At 41.9% G+C, this 25,000-nt stretch overlaps 2 protein-coding genes and 1 long non-coding RNA gene across 7 annotated transcripts in view; 2 read left to right on the top strand and 1 right to left on the bottom strand.

The window, feature by feature from the left end:
* Positions 1 to 13,032, top strand: part of LOC143274789 (polymerase delta-interacting protein 2-like) — a 15,502-nt gene extending 2,470 nt beyond the window's left edge. For both annotated transcript variants that reach the window (XM_076578717.1, XM_076578716.1), the window contains exons 3-11: positions 555 to 652; positions 1,219 to 1,315; positions 2,163 to 2,232; positions 3,218 to 3,325; positions 4,415 to 4,551; positions 6,401 to 6,427; positions 8,548 to 8,673; positions 9,891 to 9,970; positions 12,036 to 13,032. In XM_076578717.1, the coding sequence (XP_076434832.1) occupies positions 555 to 652; positions 1,219 to 1,315; positions 2,163 to 2,232; positions 3,218 to 3,325; positions 4,415 to 4,551; positions 6,401 to 6,427; positions 8,548 to 8,673; positions 9,891 to 9,970; positions 12,036 to 12,153 (861 nt within the window). In that variant the 3' untranslated portion in view covers positions 12,154 to 13,032. The remainder of the gene's footprint in view (positions 1 to 554; positions 653 to 1,218; positions 1,316 to 2,162; positions 2,233 to 3,217; positions 3,326 to 4,414; positions 4,552 to 6,400; positions 6,428 to 8,547; positions 8,674 to 9,890; positions 9,971 to 12,035) is intronic.
* LOC143302363 (uncharacterized) overlaps positions 1 to 25,000 on the top strand; it is a 240,097-nt gene that overhangs the window by 34,191 nt on the left and 180,906 nt on the right. The gene's annotated exons all lie outside the window — the stretch shown is intronic.
* LOC143274853 (uncharacterized) overlaps positions 16,723 to 25,000 on the bottom strand; it is a 10,383-nt gene continuing 2,105 nt past the window's right edge. For all 4 annotated transcript variants that reach the window (XM_076578808.1, XM_076578811.1, XM_076578810.1 and 1 more), the window contains exons 2-6: positions 23,619 to 23,729; positions 22,449 to 22,671; positions 21,520 to 21,728; positions 19,955 to 20,161; positions 16,723 to 18,139 (exon numbers count right to left, since the gene is read on the bottom strand). In XM_076578808.1, the coding sequence (XP_076434923.1) occupies positions 17,815 to 18,139; positions 19,955 to 20,161; positions 21,520 to 21,728; positions 22,449 to 22,671; positions 23,619 to 23,671 (1,017 nt within the window). In that variant the 5' untranslated portion in view covers positions 23,672 to 23,729 and the 3' untranslated portion in view covers positions 16,723 to 17,814. The remainder of the gene's footprint in view (positions 18,140 to 19,954; positions 20,162 to 21,519; positions 21,729 to 22,448; positions 22,672 to 23,618; positions 23,730 to 25,000) is intronic.

Genomic DNA, 25,000 nt, shown 5'->3' with positions numbered 1-25,000 from the left:
AACGTTAGGGGTGCAAATCTTCATTCAGTTCAGGAATAGTTGCATTGTCACATTGTGTGTGTTGCGTGTGTATGTACTCTGCCCTAGTGTGTGCATGTGTGAGAGTGAGTATGCATGTGTATATGTATACATGTTTATGAGTGTTAAGGCTTGGATGGATGGGGGGCAGGTATGGTTGTCTGTTTTCTTTATTTAAGTTCCTGAGTTTGTGAGGAAAAGACCTGTTAAACAAAACAAAAACAAACTTGTGATAGAACTGACAATAGTTTCAATCTTCTTTTCAGTCAGTGCTTTGAATTTTGATTCAAGTGGTATGTTGTCTATTTTTTCCTTCTCCAGCTGTTTCTTCACAAGATTTTTGGCTGACAATAGTTTCAGTCTTCTTTTCAGTCAGTGCTTTGAATTTTGATTCAAGTGGTATGTTGTCTATTTTTTTTCCTTCTCCAGCTGTTTCTTCACAAGATTTTTGGCAGACAATAGTTTCAATCTTCTTTTCAGTCAGTGCTTTGAATTTTGATTCAAGTGGTATGTTGTCTATTTTTTTCCTTCTCCAGCTGTTTCTTCACAAGATTTTTGGCTACAGAGGCATTGTTCTTTTCCCATGGCTGGCACGTGTCTACGACCGGGATATAGCCACCAAGACCGAGGAAAGGTCAGGTTCCATGGTGGTGTTTTCATTTTTGTTTTGTCTTTTTTTTTCATTGGCCCAGTATCATATCAGTTGCTACAGCCTTTATTTTATTTATCTTATATTATTTTCTTTAATGCCTGTGGTTGATTTTTAGAAAAGCATTTGTAGAATTCTTGACACTTCATTTGAATGTGTGTTCTGCATTACGAGGAGGATGACGGTGTGAGAGTGTGTGTGCGTGTGTGTGTGTGAGAGAGAGAGAGTGACAGTCGACAGACAGAAAAAAGAAAAAGAAAGCAATTTTTACTGGCATATTTTGTTTCTAAGCTGACTGTATCCATAGAAATCTGCAGGATTGTTTTGCTTCTTTACACTCTTATTTTGTTTAAATGTGTTAGGCATTCCTTTTTTTTTTTCTTCTCTGCATCATTTTTTTTATTTCACAACTGCATATAAGATAATATGAACTGTCAGATGTACTATTTCACAAGTGTATTGGTTTTAGATTGGATTGATAATGGAAAATGGCGGGAGAGATCTATCCTAAGCAGAGGCTGGTTTAGAACTGTGAATGGATGTTTGTGCAGGATACTAGACGATCAGACAACAGTGGGAAAGGAAGTGAAGGGACGGAACCACTTGTATTACCAGGTCCTGATTGATGCTCGGGACTGCCCTCATATTGTGAGTGTGCAGCTGTTCTGCGAAGAAGACATCTATCTGTCTGTCTGTCTGTATAATTATCCATATCAATCAGTATCTGTCTGTAGATCTGTCTATTATAGGGTAGAAGTTCTACACTGTGGAACTTACTTACATGTGAGAAGAGAAGGCAAACTGTTTGCAGTGATCACACAAATTGCCAACAGAGCTTGAGGAATCTCTGGTGAACAGTTCCTCAGTGTGGTGCCCTAATGACTGTTTAATTACACATACTTAACCGTGACCCACTAGTGCAGACTCCAGCAGGGGTCTGACATTCCTGTCCTGTGCAAACTACTATCTGCCTATGCAGAGAAAACGCAAGTAGCTACAGCCGATAACCTCCCGGAAGTAGGTAACCTCCCATTTGCCCCCCTGACTAGCGCCATATTTTTCCAGCAGCCATCATGACTCCTGTTCCTGTGCTCTTCATACGGCTAATTTTTTTCGTATTTTCTGTCTGTCTGTCGATTCTCTGGCGTTCTTGTTTTTTGTCAAATTATGTCTCCAACCAGGTCACATAATTATATAGCTCGATTGGGCGATCATGCTAAAAAAAACAGTGAGTTAAGGGAGGAGAAGAAGAAGACGACGACGACGAAGAAAAAAGAGGAATGAAGTAGTGCCACCTAAGTAAACAGAGCCGTCAAAGACAGGTTTTTTATGACAGTGCCACACACTGTGGCACATTATTTTCCTGGACCTACTTTGTTAAGGGCTCAAATTCTTGTGTGTTGCTAGGTTTATGATCGTGGTGGGGTTGTCGCATGCCGATCATATTTGCAAAATGAATCGTTCAGGTGGTGGTGTTTTTTTTGTTGTTTACCAGAGAGCGCAGACAGAAGCGGTGACTTTCCTTGGTAACCAGGAAAACAGCAGAGCATTGTATGCCATCCCAGGTAAGTGTATGTCAGTGTGTTTGTGTATGTGTATGTGTGTATGTTTGTTGTTACACACACGTGTATGTATGTGTGTGTGTGTGCACATGTGATGAGTGCATGTGGAAATACCATATGTGTTTGTGTGTGTGTGTGTGGCTGTGCGTGTGTGTAGTATATAGGTTTGCATTTGCATGCATGTGTATAGTGGATGACATGGCAGATCGCCACGCGTTTCTGTCTTTGATTGACCGGTTCATGCACTTAGACATTGCTTAGGTTTGTACCTGTAAGGGTACCCTCCCCCCATCCCCCAGCTGGATGACAACGATGGTCATCATCGATCTCGATGGACACACCACCACCTGTAAGGGAATATCTGTTTCTCCAGAAATGGTTTTCTCAGTGATACGTTGCTGTTCATGTCATTTCAGTATATAGCTTTTTGTATTTTTAACATACATAAATGAATCAAGCAATCAGCCATGTGCATCTTTCCTCTATTCAATATGAAGAAAAGGTTCCTTGCAGCACAGGCTGATGCTTTCCAAAGCAGTATGTTGTATTGATAAACTCTACCAGTCGTAAAGGTAGAAATTGTCCATCTTGAGGGAAAAAACAAAGTTCAGGACTCTTACGACATTGATTTTCTTCCACATATCGTGCTTTCTGTTGGCTGTGTATCTTCTGGTTCAGGGCCAGAGTTGAGTGTAAAGCCATCAGAATGGTAAGGGCAGAAAAAATTCAGATGTGCCAGTGGCAGTATTTGTGTGTGTGTGGATGCTTTCTCTTTTAAACATCTTTTTTGTGTGTGTATTATATGTGTTTTTAGACTGGTGTAGATAATGTGTGTGTGTGTGTAACTGTGTTTGAACTGACTTTTCAGATTCATTCATTCAGATTCGTTTGTTCATCCATTTTATAATTCGTTTTATTGTGTTGTGAATTTTGTATCTTGTTTTGTGTTTTTTTTTATATTCAACATTTTGTCTGATTGTTGACACAGGGCTGGACTATGTGGCTCATGAGGATCTGTTGCCCTACTCTACAGTGGAGCAAGCCCCGATCCAGCATGAGTTGTTTGACAAGTTTCTCATGCACGATTCAGAATCCAGTGAGTAGTTGGGATTGTTGTGCGCAAGGGTTTTTGGTCCATCACTGTACGCCTTCTTTGCGAGTCTGTTCTCTGTTCTCTCGTGGCCATGCTGTTGTTTCTCCTCCCCTCCTCCATACTTTGGATGAGTACATACATGCTAAGTATAGGACGTGTCATTTGTCTTTAGGTAGATTTTAGTTGTCATGCCTGTTGTTGTGATTAAGTGACGTTTTGGGTGTGTGTGTTTTTGTTGTTGTTTTTTTGTATTGTGTCTGTTTGTTGTTTGTTATTGTTTTTTGTTGTTGTAGAGGTTCTTTTTTTTTAATGGTTTATTTCGCCCATGAATGCACAATTTATTTCCAGTTGGATGAAGAAAGGTGTATAATGTGTCAGAGGTTCAGGATGAGCAGCATGCAAGTTAACGCCTCTGTGAAGACATGGAAGATTAGGCATTACACTTCCAATACCCCAGTCCAGCTCCCCAAGAGAAAAAAAACTCACATGCTAAGATGCTGGAAGTAAAAAAAAAGAAACAAGAAGAAAATTTGTTGCTTTTGTTAATGTAAGAAGTCGACTTTAAGTTGCTCATTTGATGTTAACTCTCTCCAGACGAAGGAATGCATGAGCATTCCTACATTCGGTTTCAGACAACGGAATGGAATAGCATTTTCAAGAAATAAAAATCCATCACATGCTGTACACGTGATTTTGTGATTAGCCAAGCAGAGTGCGCTATTCTGGGTCACTCCACAATCGAATGGTATGATTGGTCAGCCTGCTATGTGTGGCCTGTCTCGCACACACGCTGACAAAGTCACTGACCAGTCATCTGCTCACGTGCCAGCCTGTTAGCAAAGCGGGCTCTTCTCAAAATGTTGTGAAGCGAACAATTCAGCGACGGCAACGTTTTAGGGTTGCTGAAGTACTTGAAATGCTACAAACTGAAGGGTCGCAAACCCTTACAAATGGGCCGTCTGTGGGGAAAAGCAAGGGAGAAAACTTGTCGTCCCGAGTGGGATGGGGAACTGGTGGGGTGGTGAGGGATTCCTCCTTATTTTCCCCACACTGGGAGGAAGAGGTATTTAATCATGTCGCACCCATTGGCAGGCCCCCCCTTCATGGCCAGAGAGACGCTGAGAGCGTGGCAGGAGAAGAATCACCCCTGGCTACAGCTGTCTGACGTCCACCGTGAAACCACGGAAAACATCCGGGTCACTGTCATTCCCTTCTACATGGGATGCAGGGTGAGTGGAGAACCAGCTTGTTGTTGCTGTTTCTTGGCGGGCGCAATAGCCGAGTGGTTAAAGCGTTGGACTGTCAATCTGAGGGTCCCGGGTTCGAATCACGGTGACGGTGCCTGGTGGGTAAAGGGTGGAGATTTTTACGATCTCCTAGGTCAACATATGTGCAGACCTGCTAGTGCCTGAACCCCCTTCGTGTGTATAATTATGCAAGCAGAAGATCAAATACGCATGTTAAAGATCCTGTAATCCATGTCAGCGTTCGGTGGGTTATGGAAACAAGAACATACCCAGCATGCACACCCCCGAAAACGGAGTATGGCTGCCTACATGGCGGCATCTGGTCAGCTGGCGTGAACGAAGAAGTGAGAGTACCTTGTCACTTTCACTTCCTGGTTTCATCTGAGGGAGAAGACTCTCTGAAAGAAAGGATAGCTCAGTCGGGTTGCTCAAGCAATCTTAGCAGCACTAAGTTTACTTTTATAAAGTCTGTGGAAATAGGGTTGATTAATATGGTTCCCAACACTCAACTTATATCAGAGATATTGACATAAGCTTACAGCTGGACAAACAGGAGCTGTATGATCAATGATTTCTCCTTTGCAATGGGAATTCATTTATGGCTTAGTCTTTTGTAAAGGACTATCACTCTCTAACTAGGAGGCAAGATTGCACTGGTTCTTAGAGCTGCAGTCTTGGGGCTAGTTAGCCCTTGGGGACCATCCATCCAAACGCCAACTGTCCTAAAGCCCTCTTGGCTGAGACAGTGGGCATGTGGTTTGGGCAAGACCTGACTATAATAAAATCCTAGCCAAAAGCATGGGGACAGCAACCCAGTCTTGATAAGCATGTCTGGAACAGACTCATCAGGAGAACAGGTTATTTTCCATGAGGTAGATCGATGACAGACTCATCAGGATAGGTTATTTTCCATTATTTAGATTGATGACAGACTCGTCAGAACAGGTTATTTTCCATTATTTAGATGGATGACAGACTTATCAGAACAGGGTATTTTCCATGATTTGATTGATGACAGACTCATCAGGAGAATACATAATTTTCCATTATTTAGATCAATGACAGAATTATCAGGAGAATAGTTTGTTTGCCATTATTTTGATTGATGACAGACTAATCATGAGAATAGGTTATTTTCCATTGTTTAGATTGATGGCAGACTCATCATGAGAATAGGTTATTTTCCATTGTTTAGATCGATGACAGAATTATCAGGAGAATATGTTGTTTTCCATTATTTTGATTGACGACAGACTCATGAGAATAGGTTATTTTCCATTGTTTAGATTGATGACAGACTCATCAGGAGATGACAGACTATTTCCCAGTATTCAGATTGATGACAGACGTATCAGGAGAATAGGTTATTTTTTTCATTATTAAGATCAATGACAGTCTCATCAACACAATAGGTTATTTTCCATCATTTATATCAATGACAGTCTCATCATGAGAATAGGATATTTTCCATTACTTTGTAACATGACAGACTCATCAGGAGAATAGTTTAATTTCCTTTATTTAGCTCAGTGACAGACTCATCAGAAGAAGAATTTGTTTTCCTTTATTCGGTTCAGTGACAGAAGAAGAGGTTATTTTCAGTTGTTTAGTTTGATGTCAGACTTATCAGGAGAATAGGTTATTTTCAGTCATATAGTTCAATGACAGATTTATCAGGAGATTAGTTTGTTTTCCTTGAGTTATCTCACTGACAGACTCAACACAAGAATAGTTTATTTTGCATTATTTTAGCTCAATGTCTGTGGAATGGAATTCCTGGTGACTTAGGGACTGTTTGGTGGTTGTTTTTTTTTGTTTTTGTTTTTTGCAGGAGGCTCAGCAGACGAATGTGTTTTGGGTGAGTTGGTCGAGGGTTCAAAAAGAATGCCTCTTGCGTGAATGAGCGGTGTATGTGTGAGAGTGTGTGTGTACGTATTCATTTGTGTGTCTATTTAGTGAGTGTGTCTGTGTGCGTTTGTGTTGTAGATTGGTGCACAGTCTGATAGCTATCCAAGGAGGACATGGAAGGGGAAGGGGGGGTGGGTGGGTGTTCCACCCGAACAGACCTGGAGTGTTGTGGCTCGACAAATTCAATATGAGAATTAGAAAATTATTGTACATTTTCTTGAAAAAAGCAATTTAATTACACATACTTAACCGTGACCCAACTAGTGCAGACTCCGGCAGGGGTCTGACATTCCTGTCCTGTGCAAACTACTATCCGCCTATGCGGAGCAGATGAAACTACGGCCGATAACCTCCCGGAAGTAGGTAACCTCCCCTTTGTCCCTGCTTGACAAATTCAGTATGAGAATTAGAAAATTATTGTGCATTTTCTTGAAAAAAGCAATTTTTTACCATGGCGAAAACTATTCATCATTTTACTCCCTTCACAATTTTAGCTGTTCACGCAGTGTTTGTATGTTTCCGAGTATCACCAGATAAATTCACCAGTTGTGGTAAAAAAATTGTAACAGTTGTAACTTCTGCATCATCTATGGGTTTTTTTGGAGGTTTTTTTCATAATGGACACAAATCAAACTCTGAAATGTTTACACTTTAATTTGATGATGAACAGCGGAATCATTTAAATTCCAAGTTTAAATTTAATCTTGTTCTTTATGGATCTGAAATGTCCCCCCTTTTTTTTTTTTTCTTTCTTTCTTCTTTTTCTTTTTTAACAGCTAACAAGGTCGGAAATCATGATTAGTGTAAATGTTCTAGAAAGACTCATTCTTTCACTCGTGTTATCATTATAATAACAAATTGCAATCAATCAAATGTTTGGGAATAAGGAAGACAGGGGCACTGGGAAGGTGGGGGGGGGGGATTTGAGGGAGTGTTGGGGTGGTGGGGGGTGGGGGGGGGATGAAGGGGGCAGAGGAGGAGAGCAGACTTATCAGACAGGTCAGACAATGACAAAGAACAAAAGAAAGTGGGGAAAGGGAGAAGTAGGAAGAGTGAGTGATTGATTGACATGGACACTTAACACAAGGCCTAGCTCTAAGCGCATTATAAACACAGAATCATTTTTGCACAACAGACCGTCTGTCTGGGTTTGAGCTGATTGACAGCTGCCTTTAGGCACCCATCGTTTTGTTTCCGGCATCATTCAGTCAAATTTCAGTCACGCTCACACACACTTACACACACACACACACACACACACACAGTGGATTCTACAAACAGAATTTTACCAGGGACAACTGTCTTGTTGCTGTGGGTTCTTTTGTTGTGCGCGAGAAAGAGAAAAAGAAAGCGCAGGGCTAAATTTAATCTTGTTCTTTATGCATCTGAAATGTCCCCCTTTTTTTTTTTCTTTCTTTCTTCTTTTTCTTTTTTAACAGCTGACAAGGTCGGAAATCACGATTAGTGTAAATGTTCTATGAAGACTCATTCTTTCACTCGTGTTATCATTATAATAACAAATTGCAATCAATCAAATGTTTGGGAATAAGGAAGACAGGGGCACTGGGAAGGTGGGGGGTGGGGGGTGGGATTTGAGGGAGTGTTGGGGTGGTGGGGGGTGGGGGGGGTATGAAGGGGGCAGAGGAGGAGAGCAGACTTATCAGACAGGTCAGACAATGACAAAGAACAAAAGAAAGTGGGGAAAGGGAGACGTGAGAAGTAGGAAGAGTGAGTGATTGATTGACATGGACACTTAACACAAGGCCTGTCCTCGGTCAGAGACCAAGCTCTAAGCGCATTATAAACACAGAATCATTTTTGCACAACAGACCGTCTGTCTGGATTTGAGCTGATTGACAGCTGCCTTTAGGCACTCATCGTTTGTTTCCGGCATCATTCAGTCAAATTTCAGTCACGCTCACACACACTTACACACACACACACACACACACACACAGAGCGGATTCTACAAACAGAATTTTACCAGGGACAACTGTCTTGTTGCTGTGGGTTCTTTTGTTGTGCGCGAGAAAGAGAAAAAGAAAGCGCAGGGCTGTTGTGTGCTGACAGTGGCGGTACTGTGTGCGGCTGGAGAACCTGGGGGAGGAGACGGTGCAGCTGAGAGAGCGCCACTGGAGGATCTTCAGTCTGTCGGGCACCTTGGAGACTGTGAGGGGCCGAGGGGTTGTTGGGCAGGTAGGGGAGCGTGTGTCGGTGTGTGTTTGCATTCATAGGGAAGTGTGTGTGCGTGAGGGAACATGTGTGTGTGTGTGTGTGTTTGTGTGAGGGAGCATGTTGTGTGTGTGTGTGTGTGTTTGTATAAGGAAGCATGTGTGTGCATTTGTTTTAGGAATCGTGTGTATGTGTGCGAGTGTGTGTTTTTGTATAAGGAAGGGTATGTGTGTGTGTGTGTGTCTGTATAAGGAATCGATGTGTGTGTGTGTGCATGAGCATATGTACATGTGTTAGGGAGCATTTGTTGTGTGGGAAAGGAGCATATATGTGTGTGTGTGTTTCGTGTCTGTTTGTGTATGAAAGGAGCATGTGCATGTGTACATGTGTTTTAGGGAGTTTGTGTATGTCTTTGTGTGTGTGTTTCTGCTTTCCTATTTCCCTTTGTGGTTGGCTGGGCTGTAAGCAACATAAAGAGTCCAGTGTGTGCATGTATATATCATATACATACTAACATAGACTTTGGCCACGAAAGTCATGTGCACCCCTGTGCATGCATGTGTATATGCTTTATCTTGTCAACGTGCAAGAACGTAAGACTAAGTGTGAGTGAATATAATATGTGCGCATGTGCAAGTGTTTGTGTATTTGTGTGCATGTATTTACATGTGGAAGAGCTGGCATGTGTGGCGTGTTTGTGTGTGAGTCTGAGTGCATGTGTGCATTATGTTAACATATGTGAATGTGTACATGGGCGTCAAAGCATTCACAACATGCAGAAGAGATGGTATGCGTATGCACTCCGTGTGTGTGTGTGTGCGTGAAAGATTGATGCACCCCCCCCTCCCTCCCATTAATTTATGTACACCCAGCCAGTAGCTAAAAGCATGTTTGATTACACAGACTATTTCATGACCCACTGGTGCAGACTCCGGCAGGGGTCTGATTCTCTGTCTTGTACGAAAGTAGATACTGACAGTTACCTTCCTCCCCAGTACACTACCTCCCCTGTGCATGCCTGCAAAGTGCCCTCTTCTTCCAGCATCCAACCCTCGGATCCTTGACCTGTGCGTCCAAGCGGCTAAGTCTATTATTTCTTTTTTTGCAGTTTGTTACAGTTTGGTTTTTCTTTTTTGATGCTCTTGCTTTGTATATTGCCGTGCCTAAAAAGCAGGGTGTGAAGGCAGGGTGTGTATTTATTTATTTATTTATTTTTTATTTCTTTGAATTTTTATTTTCAGGAGCCCATCCTCAACACGGAACAGCCGGCCTTCCAGTACAGCAGCCATGTGTCCCTGCAGGCGCCGAGCGGACACATGTGGTCAGTAGCCGTCGCCTTCCCTAGCCTTGAAGCACACCGCTGTTCATTTACTATATCGTTTATTTTAGTTTATTTTTCTGTTTGTTTAGTTATTCGTCAGTCCAGTAGCCGGCGCCTTCCCTAGCCTTGAAGCACACCGCTGTTCATTTACTATATCGTTTATTTTAGTTTATTTTTCTGTTTGTTTAGTTATTCGTCAGTCCAGTAGCCGGCGCCTTCAGATGTGGTGTAGCGTACATGGATTTGTCTGAACGCAGTGACGCCTCCTTGAGCTACTGAAACTGAAACTGAAACTCATCAGTCCAGTAGCCGGTGCCTTCCCTAGCCTTGAAGCACACCGCTGTTCATTTACTATATCGTTTATTTTATTTTTGTATTTCTGTTTGTTCGTCAGTCCAGTAGCCGGCGCCTTCCCTAGCCTTGAAGCACACAGCTGTTTAGTTAACGTATCATTTATTTTATTTATTTATTTGATTAGTTATTCTTCAGTCAAGTAGCCGGCGCCTTCCCTAGCCTTGAAGCACACAGCTGTTCATTTACTATATCGTTTATTTTATTTTATTTTTCTGTTTGTTTAGTTATTCGTCAGTCCAGTAGCCGGCGCCTTCCCTAGCCTTGAAGCACACTGCTGTTCATTTACCATATCGTTTATTTTATTTATTCATGCATTCATTCATTCATCAGTCCAGTAGTCGACACCTTCCCTAGCCTTGAAGCACACAGCTGCTCAGTTACCATATCATTTATTTTATTTATTTATTTATTCGTCAGTCCAGTAGCCGGTGCCCCCCCTAGCCTTGAAGCACACAGCTGTTTAGTTAACATATCGTTTATTTTATTTATTTATTTGATTAGTTATTCTTCAGTCCAGTAGCCGGTGCCTTCCCTAGCCTTGAAGCACACAGCTGTTCATTTGCCATATCGATTATTTTATTTATTCATATATTCATTCATTCTTCAGTCCAGTAGCTGACGCCTTCCCTAGCATTGAAGCACACAGCTGTTCAGTTACCATATCATATATTTTATTTATTTATTTATTCATCAGTCCAGTAGCCGACACCTTCCCTATCCTTGAAGCACACAGTTGTTTAGTTAATGTATCGTTTATTTTATTTATTTATTTGATTAGTTATTCTTCAGTCCAGTAGCCAACCCCTTCCCTAGCCTTGAAGCACACAGCTGTCCATTTACCATATCAGTTATTTTATTTATTCATGTATTCATTCATTCATCAGTTCAGTAGTCAATGCCTTCCCTAGCCTTGAAGCATACAGCTGTTCATTTACCATATTGATTATTTTATTTATTCATGTATTTATTTATTCATCAGTCCAGTAGTCGACGCCTCCCCCAGCCTTGAACCACACAGCTGTTCAGTTACCACATCATTTGTTTTATTTTATTTAGTTATTTAGTTATTCATCAGTCCAGTAGCTGACGCCTTCCCTAGCCTTGAAACACAGCTGTTTAGTTAACGTATCGTTTATTTTTTTTATTTGATCAGTTATTCTTCAGTCGAGTAGCCAAAGCCTTCCCTAGCCTTGAAGCACACAGCTGTTCATTTACCATATCATTTGTTTATTTATTTAGTTATTCATCAGTCCAGTAGCTGACGCCTTCCCTAGCCTTGAAACACACAGTTGTTTAGTTAACGTATCGTTTATTTTATTTAGTTAGTTATTCATCAGTCCAGTTGCCAGCGCCTTCCCTAGCCTTGAAGCACACCTATTCATTTACCTTTTCATTTATTTTATTTGTTTATTTTATTCATTTAATCATTCATCAGTCCAGTAGCCGCCGATAGCTTCCCTAGCCTTGAAGCACACTGCTGTTCATTTACCTTATCATGTATTTTATTTATTTATTTGATTATTCATCAGTCCAGTTGCCTTAATTAAAAGAACAGTCCAATACAACACACACACACACACACACACATCCACACACACACACACACACACACACATCCACACACACACACACACACATCCACACACACACACACAAGCACACATTCATAAAAACGTTTTTTATCTTCTCCTCCTTCTTCTTCACCGAACAGGGGTACCTACAAAATGGAGCGGCGAGACGGGACAAGCTTCGACTGTAAGATCCCGCCCTTCTCTCTGGAAAGCAAATCGGAAGACAACAACAGTCCCCACGGGTTCCTGGGCAGCTAATCGTCATGTCGACACGGTGGGAGGGCAGGGGACGTGGGGCACCATGCAGAGGCGAAAAAGAAAAGACATCTCTTGTGAGAGAGAGAGAGAGATTGGTGTGTGAAGCAGAGAGTTGGGCTTGACTGAGGGGTTTTTTTTTTTCTTCTTTTTTTTTATTATTTTTTTTTTTTTTAGTGTGTGCATGGAGCTCAGGAAGGCAATTGATAGTTGCTGTTGTGCATTTTCGGTGTTGAATCGGAGAATTGGGGGAAATTTTTTTTAGGGTCACACACTCTTCCCATTTTTTTAACGTCCTTCTCCTTATCTCCTTTCTTGTGTCTGAGTGATGATGAAAGTTTGTAAGTTGTTTTAGCGAAAAATAAAATTAAAAGTCTCCAGGTTTGCCTCTGGCACTGCTTATCACTAATGTTTTTCGACAGAGAACTAAGAGCATTGTTCTCTTCAAACAAAGGTTTGGTTGATACTTATCCCAGTATTTTTTACATGTATAGCATTATAAAATAATGTTCAGCTCTTTTTTTTTCTCAAACATTTTTAGGATACATTTTTTTCTTTTTTTTCTTTCTTTTTTTAATCTTATTTCACTCCCTGTTTGTTCGAATTATGATTTCCTGTATTCTTAAAATTCCACGTTTTAAGATTGCTTTTATGTTATTAATTGTAACATAGTAAATATATAGCTCATTATTCAGTTATCGCGTGTGTAGTGTGTTCCTCTTTTGCATACAAATAACAGTTGTTTCCATAAGTCCAAAATGTGTATTCTGATGACAAGACTAAAAATATTTTTGTAACCTTCAATGACTGCAGTTGTCACTGGAATGTTTGAGGCAAGAGTGCAAATGATGTCGGTCATTAAAGAGCAGCAGTGTTATTCTGGCAGATTTTCTTTGTGTATGATGTGCTGTGTGTGTGAGAGAGTGTTTAGGGAATACCTGTTGGACTGGTATAAAAGTGGCTTTCACAGAGACTTGCATATTTGACAGTGACCTTAGGAAAATGTCCAATCATTTTGATATTTACCTTTGTTCAAGGTCATTGTGTCCATTTCTTTAAAAAAAAAAAAAAAAAAAAAATCACTTTTTTTTTTGTGTGTGTGTGAAACCTGATGTGGTGTAAAGACTTGGAACCGAGAATCATTGCAAAACTTACAGTGTCTGGAGCAGTCTTGTGTGAGGTCAAGGTCACATGATGTGCGGTCAAGATCATAGCATTGGCAGGGATAATCAGTCTGCTGTCATTGACAACTATAAATTGCTTTTATGTGTTTTTTGTTGTTGTTGGGGGTGTTGGGGGTGTTGGTGTTTTTTGATGACACCAGTTGCAATAACAAAAAAATATATATATAAAAACAGTTGATTCTGATCTTGGATTTACACACATGTATACAAATATATATATATATATATATATATATATATATATACAGACCAGAACTTTTGCTCCTCCTACATTAGACTTAGAGTGGTGGTCTGGGTGCTAGTCATTTGGAAGAGACAATAATTCAATGTCCCCTGTGCAGCATGCACGTTGCGTATGTAAAAAAAAAAAACAAAAAAACCACACCAATGAAAGGGTTGTTCTTGGTAAAAATTATGTAAAAAAAAAAAATCCTGTTTGATAATAGAAGAAATACACTTGCAAACAGAAAAAAAAAATACAAAGTAAAAAAAATTGTGGTTGTACTGCTCACTCGCTCTCCCTCTCTGTCTGTCTCTCTCTCTCTCAGTCGGTCGGTCTCTTTCACACACACACACACTCACTGCCTCTCTCTCTCACTTTGTCTCTCTCTCTGTTGTCTATAGATATATATATGTATATCTAAATGCATGTATGTATGTGTGTGTATATGTATATATGTGAGTGAGGAATGGGTTGCACAAACCATCTCAGCAGCAGTAAGTTTGCTCAGCGGTAAGAATTTTTAAAATTTGGTAGATTGCTCAGGAAAAATCTTAACTCGATGGAGACGCAGTTAAATGGACGAAGCCATTTTGCTGTGGTGGGATATTTTGGCCATATTTGAAAAATTCAGCACATTCTCACAAAATGACACAGACACACAAATTATGCATGATTAGAAAGTTTATTATCTCTTCTTTCAACTTTTAAATTTAAAACGTTTAATTCATTAGATGCTTACAAATATTTTAGAAATATTTCAAGGTAATCACTCGATACTGAAAATCAGAAGAAAAAAAATATGTACTGTGCTCACTGTCAGAGGTCAGTCAGCGAAACTTTCGTTCTCACTTTCAAAGTCATTGGTAAAACTGCATGTCTTTGTCATAAAAAAGAATGACAAAATTTGTCACCATTGTCTAGGAGGTCAAGTCTAATGTCTGAAACCTGTGTCACAAATTATATTGCCTCTCATGACAAGTGAGACTGTTACGCTGCCATTTTGGTTGAGAAAGTAACCTTTGACATGTGTCAAAACAACACTGAAAAGTAGTATTTATGCCAAGTCTTCAGTCTTAAGGAGGGGGAAAAAACTGCATGTAGGAATATGGTCACTCAACTAGCCTGTGTAGTTTCCCTTTAATTGAATGTCACTTGGTGTATCAAAAAAAAAGACTGATTTAGCACCATTTCATTGACAGTAATATTGGACATTTTTATTATGGGGAAAGTGTGTGTGTGTGTGTGTGAGTGCAATTTAAATTTCAAACTCTGTAGTAAAAATGTTACAGGATTGAAAGAAATGCAATATGGTGAGCATGCCTTCCCACCCACCCACCCACACACCTTGTCCCCAAACCTCCCCGAGGTTTTGGTTCATGAACATCAGGGCATGTCCACACGCCGATGGGCCCGCACTTTGCATGTTTACTTAACCTTTCCCGTACGTCGTGGGTGTGAAATCACCCAGACAAGTGTTTTTGCTCTGTAACTCAAGTAATATTGAAGCCACTTCCACATAATTTCATGACTTTGTCCATAATATTGTTTACTACATATCCACTGAACATTATTTTCTTTTATACATAAACAAAGAAGTTATTAATCAATTAATGTCCCAGTACGTCGTGGGTGTGACGACACCCATACTCCCAAAGAATAAACCTTGCACGCCGTACGTCGTGGGTGTGGAGCCACCCATGCAAAGCTTGCGCGCCATGCGTTGTCGACGTGACGTCACTTGGGCTCGCTACAGAGAGAGATCAGAGTGACCTTGTCTTTTGTTGATCGTATCCCGGTTCAAGTCTGCGGTAAGTTTTACTCTAAAGTTGTAACTAATTTCAGAAAACAATATTTATTGCACTAGATATCTTCAACAATATTGAATGAACTGTTTTTCTTGTAGAGAATGATCGGGAGCAACTGATTGATAGCTTTTTATCTAGTTGGAATTAAAGTGCCTTTCTAAGAACTGGATATTTTTGTAAGTCTGAAATCAATTGATCTAAAATCTAGTTGATATAGAAATTTTATTCTTATCCTAATCTGTTCAAAGTAGAGAAAACCCGACTATGGCTAAAAACAAAACAAAACCAACAACAAAAACAACACACACACACACACAAAAAACAAAAACAAAAAAAACGTTTTTTGTAAGTAACAACACTCTCTTCTCACGGGCAAAACTTATTCACAATGCGCCTGGTCAAGCACTGGAGTAAATAGCCTACACGCACAAGTGGAAACTGCGCATGCAAGTCTGCTGAAGAAAAGTCAAATTTGCTTTACGGACAGGTGTGGGTTACTGTGCACCCACGACGTACGGCAAGGTCTTATTTCTTCAGTGAAACCATGGGTGCCTACACACCCACGACGTACAGCGAAGGGTTAGGTCGTACACAGAAACCATGGGTGCCTGCACACCCACGACGTACAGCGAAGGGTTAGTTCGTACACAAACCATGGGTGCCTGCACACCCACGACGTACAGCGAGGGGTCATTCCTTCTTAGAAACCATGGGTTTCTGCACACCCACGATGTACGGCGCGCAAAATTTTAGGCGACGTACGGGAAAGGTTAAGGGACCAAACGTCCTCCAAGTCCCCTGTAGTTTGCCCTGAGGCCGACAGGTACCCTGTGGACATGTGTTGCCACACGGAGGCATTACATGGGGCTTGCAGCAAAGAGGCTATGTACTGGCAGGAGAGACTTATTGAGCACCAGGCTCTCTTTCACAGTGCTGTTACAACAGCGGCGCTAGCTAGCGGTGAAGGCTGAACGTGAGAGGTGACAAACACACGGACACTTTGCCAACACACTAGGCACTTCATACTATCAGAAACATGCCCCCTTACCCCCTCACTGTATATAAATGAAACATACACGCGCTCATTTATCCATTTATGTGTGTGTGTGTGTGTTTATTTACCTATTTTATCTGTCTGTATATGTAAACACTCACTGACACACACACATATAAAATCAATAATTTTCACACACACACACACTTTCACTTACTCGTATGTGTACACAGTAATCCCTCCCCCCCCCTCCCCCCCCCTCCCAACTCGATTTTTTACCTTCCCTCGTCTAATATCACTTACAGTGAAAAGACGTTAAACTAAAGAACGAACAACACACACATATATGTATACACACACACACACACACATATATGTATACACACACACACATATATGTATACACACCCACACATACACACCCCCCTACACACACATTTATGTGTATTGATAATCTGTAAGCTTTCACCACATATATACAAGTCCAACAGCTATTGCTATGTCCATATTGCAGGTATGGCTGGCAAGTTTTACCAGCAAAATTTCCTCAGTTCTGCTTCTCTGCTGTCTTGCATTTGAAATCTGACAAACACATTCAACATCCTAGTTGTTGTGGGGATTTTTTGGTTTTTTTTTTCTTCTAATTTTCATGCTTTGTATTCATTGAAACAGGAAGCTTATCAAAAGTCTTCAACTCTGGCAAAAACCACGCCCCCAACTCCACACTAATTCAGCCACTTGTGATTCCAGAATAATCTCACCACTTGTGTATCACCATGGGAATTTCATGCTGATCTCGCTTCATATTCCGCACTAATCTTGCCACTTGGGTCATACAATGGGAATTCCACACTAATCTCACCACTGGGAATTCCACACTGATTTTGCCACAGGGGATTCCACCCTTATCTCGTCCTTTGGGACCCCACACTAATCTCGCCACTGGGGGGAATTCCACACTGATTTTGCCACAGGGGATTCCACCCTTATCTCGTCCTTTGGGACCCCACACTAATCTTGCCACTGCGGATTCCAGGCGGATTGCCCATCTTCTAAATCATACTCCACCGCCCTGTTCAGTTTCTGAGCCTCCTCCGATCCCCCACTAATCTCGCCACTGCGGTTACAACTCTAATCTTTAGTCTCTTTGTGACCCCACACTAATCTCGCCACTGCAGTTTCGAGTCTAATCTCTAGTCTCTTTGTGACCCCACACTAATCTCGCCACTGCGGTTTCGACTCTAATTTCTAGTCTCTTTGTGACCCCACACTAATCTCGCCACTGCGGTTTCGACTCTAATTTCTAGTCTCTTTGTGACCCCACACTAATCTCGCCACTGCAGATTCCAGGCAGGCCTGTTGGTTCTCCCGGCCATATTTCTGAGCAGCCTCCGATCCCACACTAATCTTCCCACAGGGGGAATTCCAACCTTATCTCTCGCCCTTTGTGGCCCCACACTAATCTACCCACTGCGGATTCCAAGCAGGCCCGTTGGATTGCCCGTCTTCGAAATCATACTCCACAACCCCGGCCAGTCTCTGAGCCTCCTCCGATCGCGCAGCCTCCGGAAGCTTCTTCAGCAGGGACACTCCGCTGAAGGAGTCCGAAGGGCGCTCCTTGAAGAAGGTCACCTCCTGGCAGGGCCAGTGGCTGGTCATGAGCAGTTTCTTGTAGGCGTGGCGCTTTTTGGACAGGTCTGTAGCCGAGGCCCATCGCGCCGGACACATGCACACGAAGACCACGAACCGCCACCGGTCTGAGTTTGGGCGCCCGAATTCTGGCCTGGAAGGAAACGAACATGAGAATAATGATTGTGTTAGTGGCCTCCCTATTGTCTCCTGAAAAGAAAAATGGAGACGCGTTTCTTTAACCCTTTCACCGCCAGTCAATTTAGAGTGCAAAATTCCCTTGTGCCACAAAGAAAGAAAATATGGTTTCTAATAATAGCTGGGGGTTCCCCCTGCGATGTGTGGAAAATATGGCCTGTCCTACCACCAGACATTAAGAGCAGTAGGTTCATGGATAAAAGACCCATGATCTGATCACCCTTCAGTGACATGGGTCCTCTACCTAGCTGCTGCATAAATGCGAGCTTGGCAGTGAAAGGGTTAATCGATAGGAAAACAAATAAAATTGCAGGCAGACAAAAATACAACAACAAAAAAGAAAAAAAGAAAAGAAAAACAAAGGGATGGCACTCTCAGTGTAGCGCCCAAATTTCATGTAAAGAAAACAAGTTGTGACAAAAGAGTAATGCAATACAATACAATACACTGCAATACAACTAGTGGCTAGTGCGAATAGTATATGCGCAACGGAACAAATGCAAGGCGGGTAGTCATAGATTTTTATGCTTAACTCGCGGCAGCAAAGTTGCTCTGAAGGCTAACCCTGCCTTGACTCGCGAGAACCTAGCCACTCTTGCCGCGAGATGGAGAAAACAGAAACGCACCTTCATAGCCTGTCTAGCGAGAACCTTGTTTGACTAGCGTGTAGGGAAACTTGTCTTGATCGGGTCTGTCTCGCTCAATACCAAGCAGCATTTTTGTTGTTTTTGTTGTGCTTACTTTGTTGTTGCTGTTTTTGTTTTGTTAAATTTCTTGTTCATTCTGATTTCTGGGTCTTACATATTATAACAGGACTATATTAGTATATAATTATAGTCATACATCTTTCTACAAAGCTTTATGACATGGGTGATACATTTCTATGTATGTCTCTCTACTTCTCTATGTTTATATATGTGTGTGTGTGTGTGTGTAACGAGAGAGAGAGAGAGCAAGAGAGAGATTTCAAAATAAGTGTCACCCTAATGCCCTTGACATAAAAGATAAATGGATACCTATCATGTGTTATCATGTACTCAAGAAATTACTGGTGTTACTTTCGTATCAGTGTGTGGCTTATATAAAACCTGTTGATAAGTTTTCAAGGAACTCGGAATGATTGTTGAATGCTAAGGGCGGGATCCTTCAGATAGCACTGACAGAGGTTCAAGGATGTTGCGATGACTTGCGTTAGCTGTCACCACCAGGTCACATGCTTTCAGAGAAATATACTCGAATACCTCAGATTTGATATGGGACTGGCTGGAAGGATGGATGGACATAGTTTCACACACACACACACACACACACACACATATATATATATATATATATATATATATATACATAATATGTTGTGTAGGCTGCATGAACAGTTGTGCAGAAAAATTCTAAAAAGAAAAAAAAAAAAGAAAGAAACTTGAGAAGAAAAAAAAAACCCAACCCATAACAAGAAAAACAACAACCCCAAACAACAACAACAACAACAAACACACACACACACACACAAGCCAGCCATCAACATAATTATCATCGTAGGTTTTAAACACACACTCACACACACACACACCGAACAACAACAACATCCGCAACATCAACAACAACGACCTCGCCCACACACACACCCCCACCCCCACCCCCGCCTCCCCTCCACCCCTCGACTTTTTTCCTACCCTCGTCTAACATCACATACAGTCAGTGAAAAGACGTTAAACTCAAAGAAAGAACGAACGAACAATGACAACCAACAATAATTATATCCAAAAATAACCTGCTGTTGTCGTGAACTGTCCTGGAATCCCACAGAACCACACCACCTTTCGGCACAGGCACGTTGGTCAGACGGCATCCTCGCTGCTCGAACCATTTCACGTGCTGCTCGCGCAGCCGGAAGAAGTCCATGTCCTTTCCGGCGCGTGCGTCTCCTGCGTGCTCCGCGAAGAATTCCTCCACGTGTGCGTGTGATCCTTCCATCACTCTGTGAACACACGGATGGATGGATGGATCGCTGTTTGTGAGTAGTGTGATGTGGTGTTTATGAATTATTATGACGATGAGGGGTGGGTGGTGATGATCATGAGGATTTTTATTTTTTTTTTTTATTACTATTATTATCACCGTGCGATCATCATCAGTTACTGTCATTATCATCATCTTTATTATTATTATGGTGGTGATGATTAAGATCGCCTTATGCAACCTAGCTCTGGACCCAGATGGCATGAGACGATCTTTGCGTAAGAAAAAAACAACAACAAAAAACCCAACAAAACAACACTGACAACAACAACAAAAAACCAACAATACTTCAAAGCCAAACCGTACATAGAAAGGCCATAGTAATTAAAAGGCAAATAAGACTGCAGAATGGGCAGCTAGTGCCCATCCCAGTGTTTACATCTCACTACCTAATCGCCAGAGCAAAACAGCACAGTCGGATAGTAACGGTACATCACAGACTGCGGAAAAGAGAAAAACTGAAAAAGTGTCAAGGCCTGCTTCAAGTGGAAAATGAAAGGGGAATGGACTGTGAAGGCAGAAAAAGGAGACAGTTTCAGTAGCTCAAGGAGGTGTCACTGCGTTCGGACAAATCCATATACGCTACACCACATCCGCCAAGCAGATGCCTGACCAGCAGCCGTAACCCAACGCGCTTAGTCAGGCCTTGAGAAAAAAAAAAGAAGAAAAAAGGGTGAATAAATAATAGATAAGCGTACATAAATAAATAAATAATAATAATAGTATAAAAAAAGGTAGTAATAATAATAATAATAAATAAATAAGACAACAATGATGATAAATAGAAAAAGGAGACAGTGAAGAAAGAAGAAAGGCTGAAACAAAGAAGAGTGATAGAAAAGAGGAAATTTCTAGCACATAATTAGTCCAGAAAGCGGGGATGCTATTTATACCGAAATCGAAAATCATACACAACCACAGATTCAGTAGAAATTAGGATACATACAAGTGCATGTCAAAATAAAAACTTGTGCATACTCACACATGCACACACTGCGCGCGCGCGCGCACACACACACACACACACACACACACACGTTTGAACAGAAGCTGCATATTACATATGGATGGGGCTGATGGCTAGATCTTCAAGTAGATGGTTGTTGATTGCACTGATAATTCTATTTGTTCGATACTGTAGACAGGGCATTGACTGCTCTGGGGAAGAAGCTATTGGCGAAGCGACTGGTTTTCATCTTTATACTTCTGTACCGTCGACCAGAGGGGAGCATCTCGAAAATCCCAAAAGCTGGATGTGATTCGTCCTGGCTGAAGAAGAAGAAGAAGAAGAAACGAAGAAGAAGAAATACATCTGACCTGAAGCAGTAATCCGTATCGGACGTCTCCTCCAGGTAGACTGCCCCTTGGTAGCAGTGCAGGCCTCGCCTCTTGGCTCGCTGGTCCAGGTGAAGCCAGTGGGTACCCGGGGTGGCGAACCCTTTGTCATCGTTTATGTCGGCCTCGGGGGGTGGGGAGATGGCCACCCCATCAAAACTCGTCAGCAGCTTCTTGGTCTGCCAGACCGTCTGCATGGGTGAGGGTAGGGAGAGGGGTGGTGGTGGTGGTGGTCAGTGGTGTGGGGAAGGGGGTGTGCGGAGGTGGGGGGGTGGGGTGGAGAGGCGGGGAGGGTAGTGGGGGGGGGGTGTCGGGTGCGTGGGGGGGGGGGGGGAGAACAGAAGGAAAAGGAGTGTGGGGGGTGGGGGGTGAGGAATAATTGTTAATTATTATTATCATCATCACCATCATCATCATCATCATCACCATCATCATTATCATCGTTGTTGATATCATTCTTCTTCTTCTTCTTTTTCTTCTTCTTCTTCTTCTTCTTCTTCATCATCATCATCGTTGTTATCATCATCATCATCATCATCATCATCATCATCATCATCATCTTCTACTTGTTGTTGTTGTTGTACTTCTTCTTCTTAGTAGTAGTAGTATAAGTAGTAGTAGTAGTAGTAATATAAGTAGTAGTAGTAGTAGTAGTAGTAGTAATCTGCCATTCAGAGAGGGCTGTGTGTGTGTGTGTGTGTGTGTGTGTGTGTGTGTGTGTGTAACCGCGTGCGAGCGCGCGCGCCCGTGTGCCAGTGTGTGGGTGTGGGTGTGTGACCGCGGGCGCGCGTGTGTATGTGTGTGTGTGTGTGTGTGTGTGTGTGTGTGTTTGACAGAGATGGAAATATATAATACTGATCGCTTTCTCGATCGATCACCTTTACACACAGCTTGATACAGTACAGATTTACCTCAAACACTTTCTTTGCCGAAAGCCTTGTTTCCCACGTGGCTTGAAAGTGACCAATCCGGTAAGACTGGATGATAGAGTGTCGCTGGAAAGGCCAGTCATCGCCGCTGAACTGGCTCAGCCAATCGCGATATGAAGCGATGTGTGCGTCACACTCTGCTGACGTCAGAACGTCCGGAACGACGCAGTACCCTTTTTGGTCGAGTTCATCAAGTATCTTTTGTCTGTTAGGGAATGAATGAATGGAAAGTGATATGAAATGTAGATGATGTATTACGGAGAAACGAAGGTAAATGAATTAAAAGGAAACAATTTAACAACCACAACAACAACAAAACAGCAACAACAAACAAACAAAAACACAGCAACATAAACAGTTCCGTTGCAGCTCGAACATGTCCGTCTGTTCTAACGGAAACTATACCCCCTCTCGTCCATCACGGTACCTTTCTGTTGGAACTACTAAAACTTATTTCTGCTTTTGTGTGTGTCACGAATTGACTACTGTAATTCTCTTCTCATAGGTTGTCCACATAATATTCTTCAGTGAATTCAAAAACTTCAAAACTATACCAGCTCGTCTGACTCAAGAGTCCCACGTACTGATCACATTTCTCCTCACCTCCGCACTTTACATTGGCTCCCCATTGAAGCGAGAATTACAGTTGCGTGTCTCTGCTATTCTGCTTTTCCACTCCGCAAGACCTACATATCCTTCTGACCTATTCAGTGTTTACACTCCCACAAGAAATCTCCGCTCTTCCTCTGACTGTTACCTTTTGAAACTTCCTCGTGTCAGTACAAGAACCTATGGTGAACGTTCTTTCTTCTTTGCTGCTCCTCACATCTGGAACAACCTCCTTCATCATATCCGTGCAACCTCATTCATCATATCGCTCATCACTAAAAACTCATCTTTTTAAAACCTATCTATAAGTACTCTCAGCTTCCTTGTTCTCCAATACCACCCATGTCAGCTCACTTAGGATGTGTGTAGAGTGGGAGGGGGAGAGTGTGAGTGGGGAGGGGAGGAGGGTGCGGAGGAGGGGGGTTGGGAAAGAGTGGTCATGAATGTTTTTTGTAACTTGTAATATTTTTCTTTCATGTAAAGCGCCCTGAGGTCTTAGAGAGAAAAGGCGCTATATAAATGTACATTATCATTATAACTGACCTGTCCAATTGGCAGCCGCTGTCTTGCCGACTCTCAGCTTCGCCTGTAGCCATGGTGATGCTGGGCTGGTGTTGAAAGCAGTAGGCCTACCTGACTGACTGACTGACTGACCTACAGACAGATTTGACAGACAGACCGATGTTTACAGTAGAATCAAATGCACATCCCTAGATTTATAATTATGACATTCGTGACACGGCAAGAACTACAGTATATCATAATCAAAATACATTTTGCGCAGTATACACACATGCAGAATACACACACACACACACACACACATACATACATATATGATATCTGTATATGTATGTGTGTGTGTGTGTGTGTGTGTGTGTGTGTGTGTGTGTGTGTGTGTGTATATATGCAGAACTGGAGGGTAGTTCCTGGTTGATTGCACAATCTCTCTCTCTCTCTCTCTCTCTCTCTCTCTCTCTCTCTGCCTGTCTGTCTCAGCATGATATAGGTATACAACTTATGCAAAACACTTAACACAACACTCATCCCTCGACTGGCTACTAAATCTGCACTGAATATTTTTGAGGCAAAAATATCATTCTTCTAACCTATTAAGCAGTATGGTGCAGGATTATGGGGACGAGGTGAAGCTGTTGAACACTGTGAAAGAATACATTTGTTTGTTCTGAAACGCTTTTTTTAGGGGTAGAATAACAAGCACCTAACGATTAATTCAGTTTCTGGCGAAAGCAACAGATATCCAACTGCGATGAATTCTATCACGCGATACATGAAATGTTGGTGAAATCTTGTCTGTATGGAAGAAAATAGGTTGCCTCGTAAAACTAAAAAAATAACACTATTTCATCTCGATGCTGCAGGCACAACTAAATGGGATACCAAAGTAATGACATGTTTGTTCAAATGTGTATACGGACATAGTGGAGCGATGGCCGAGAGGTAACGCGTCCGCATAGGAAGCGAGAGAATCTGAGCGCACTGGTTCGAATCACGGCTCAGCCGCCGATATCTTCTCGCCCTCCACTAGACCTTGAGTGGTAGTTTGGGCGTTATAATCATTCGGATGAGACGATAAACCGAGGTCCCGCGTGATGCATGCACTTTAGCGCACGTAAAAGAACCCACGGCAACAAAAGGGTTGTTTCTGGCAAAATTCTGTAGAAAATGCATTTCGATAGGAAAAACAAATAAAACTGCACGCAGGAAAAAATACAAAAAAGAAAAAAAAATGAGTGTCGCTGTAGTGTAGTGACGCGCTCTCCCTGGGGAGAGCTGAGCCCGATTTTCACACAGAGAAATCTGTTGTGATAAAAAGAAATACAAATACAAATATCTGGCTAAATAAATGCGTGGAGAATATCTCGGATTGTTTATTCGTTGCTTTCGCCAAAGACTAACAGATT

The sequence above is a fragment of the Babylonia areolata genome, chromosome 29, assembly GCF_041734735.1.
Source record: "Babylonia areolata isolate BAREFJ2019XMU chromosome 29, ASM4173473v1, whole genome shotgun sequence".
Classification (NCBI taxonomy): Eukaryota; Metazoa; Mollusca; class Gastropoda; order Neogastropoda; family Buccinidae; genus Babylonia; species Babylonia areolata.
The sequence above is the reverse complement of the archived record's forward strand: the minus strand, read 5'-3'. Positions and strand labels throughout refer to the sequence as shown.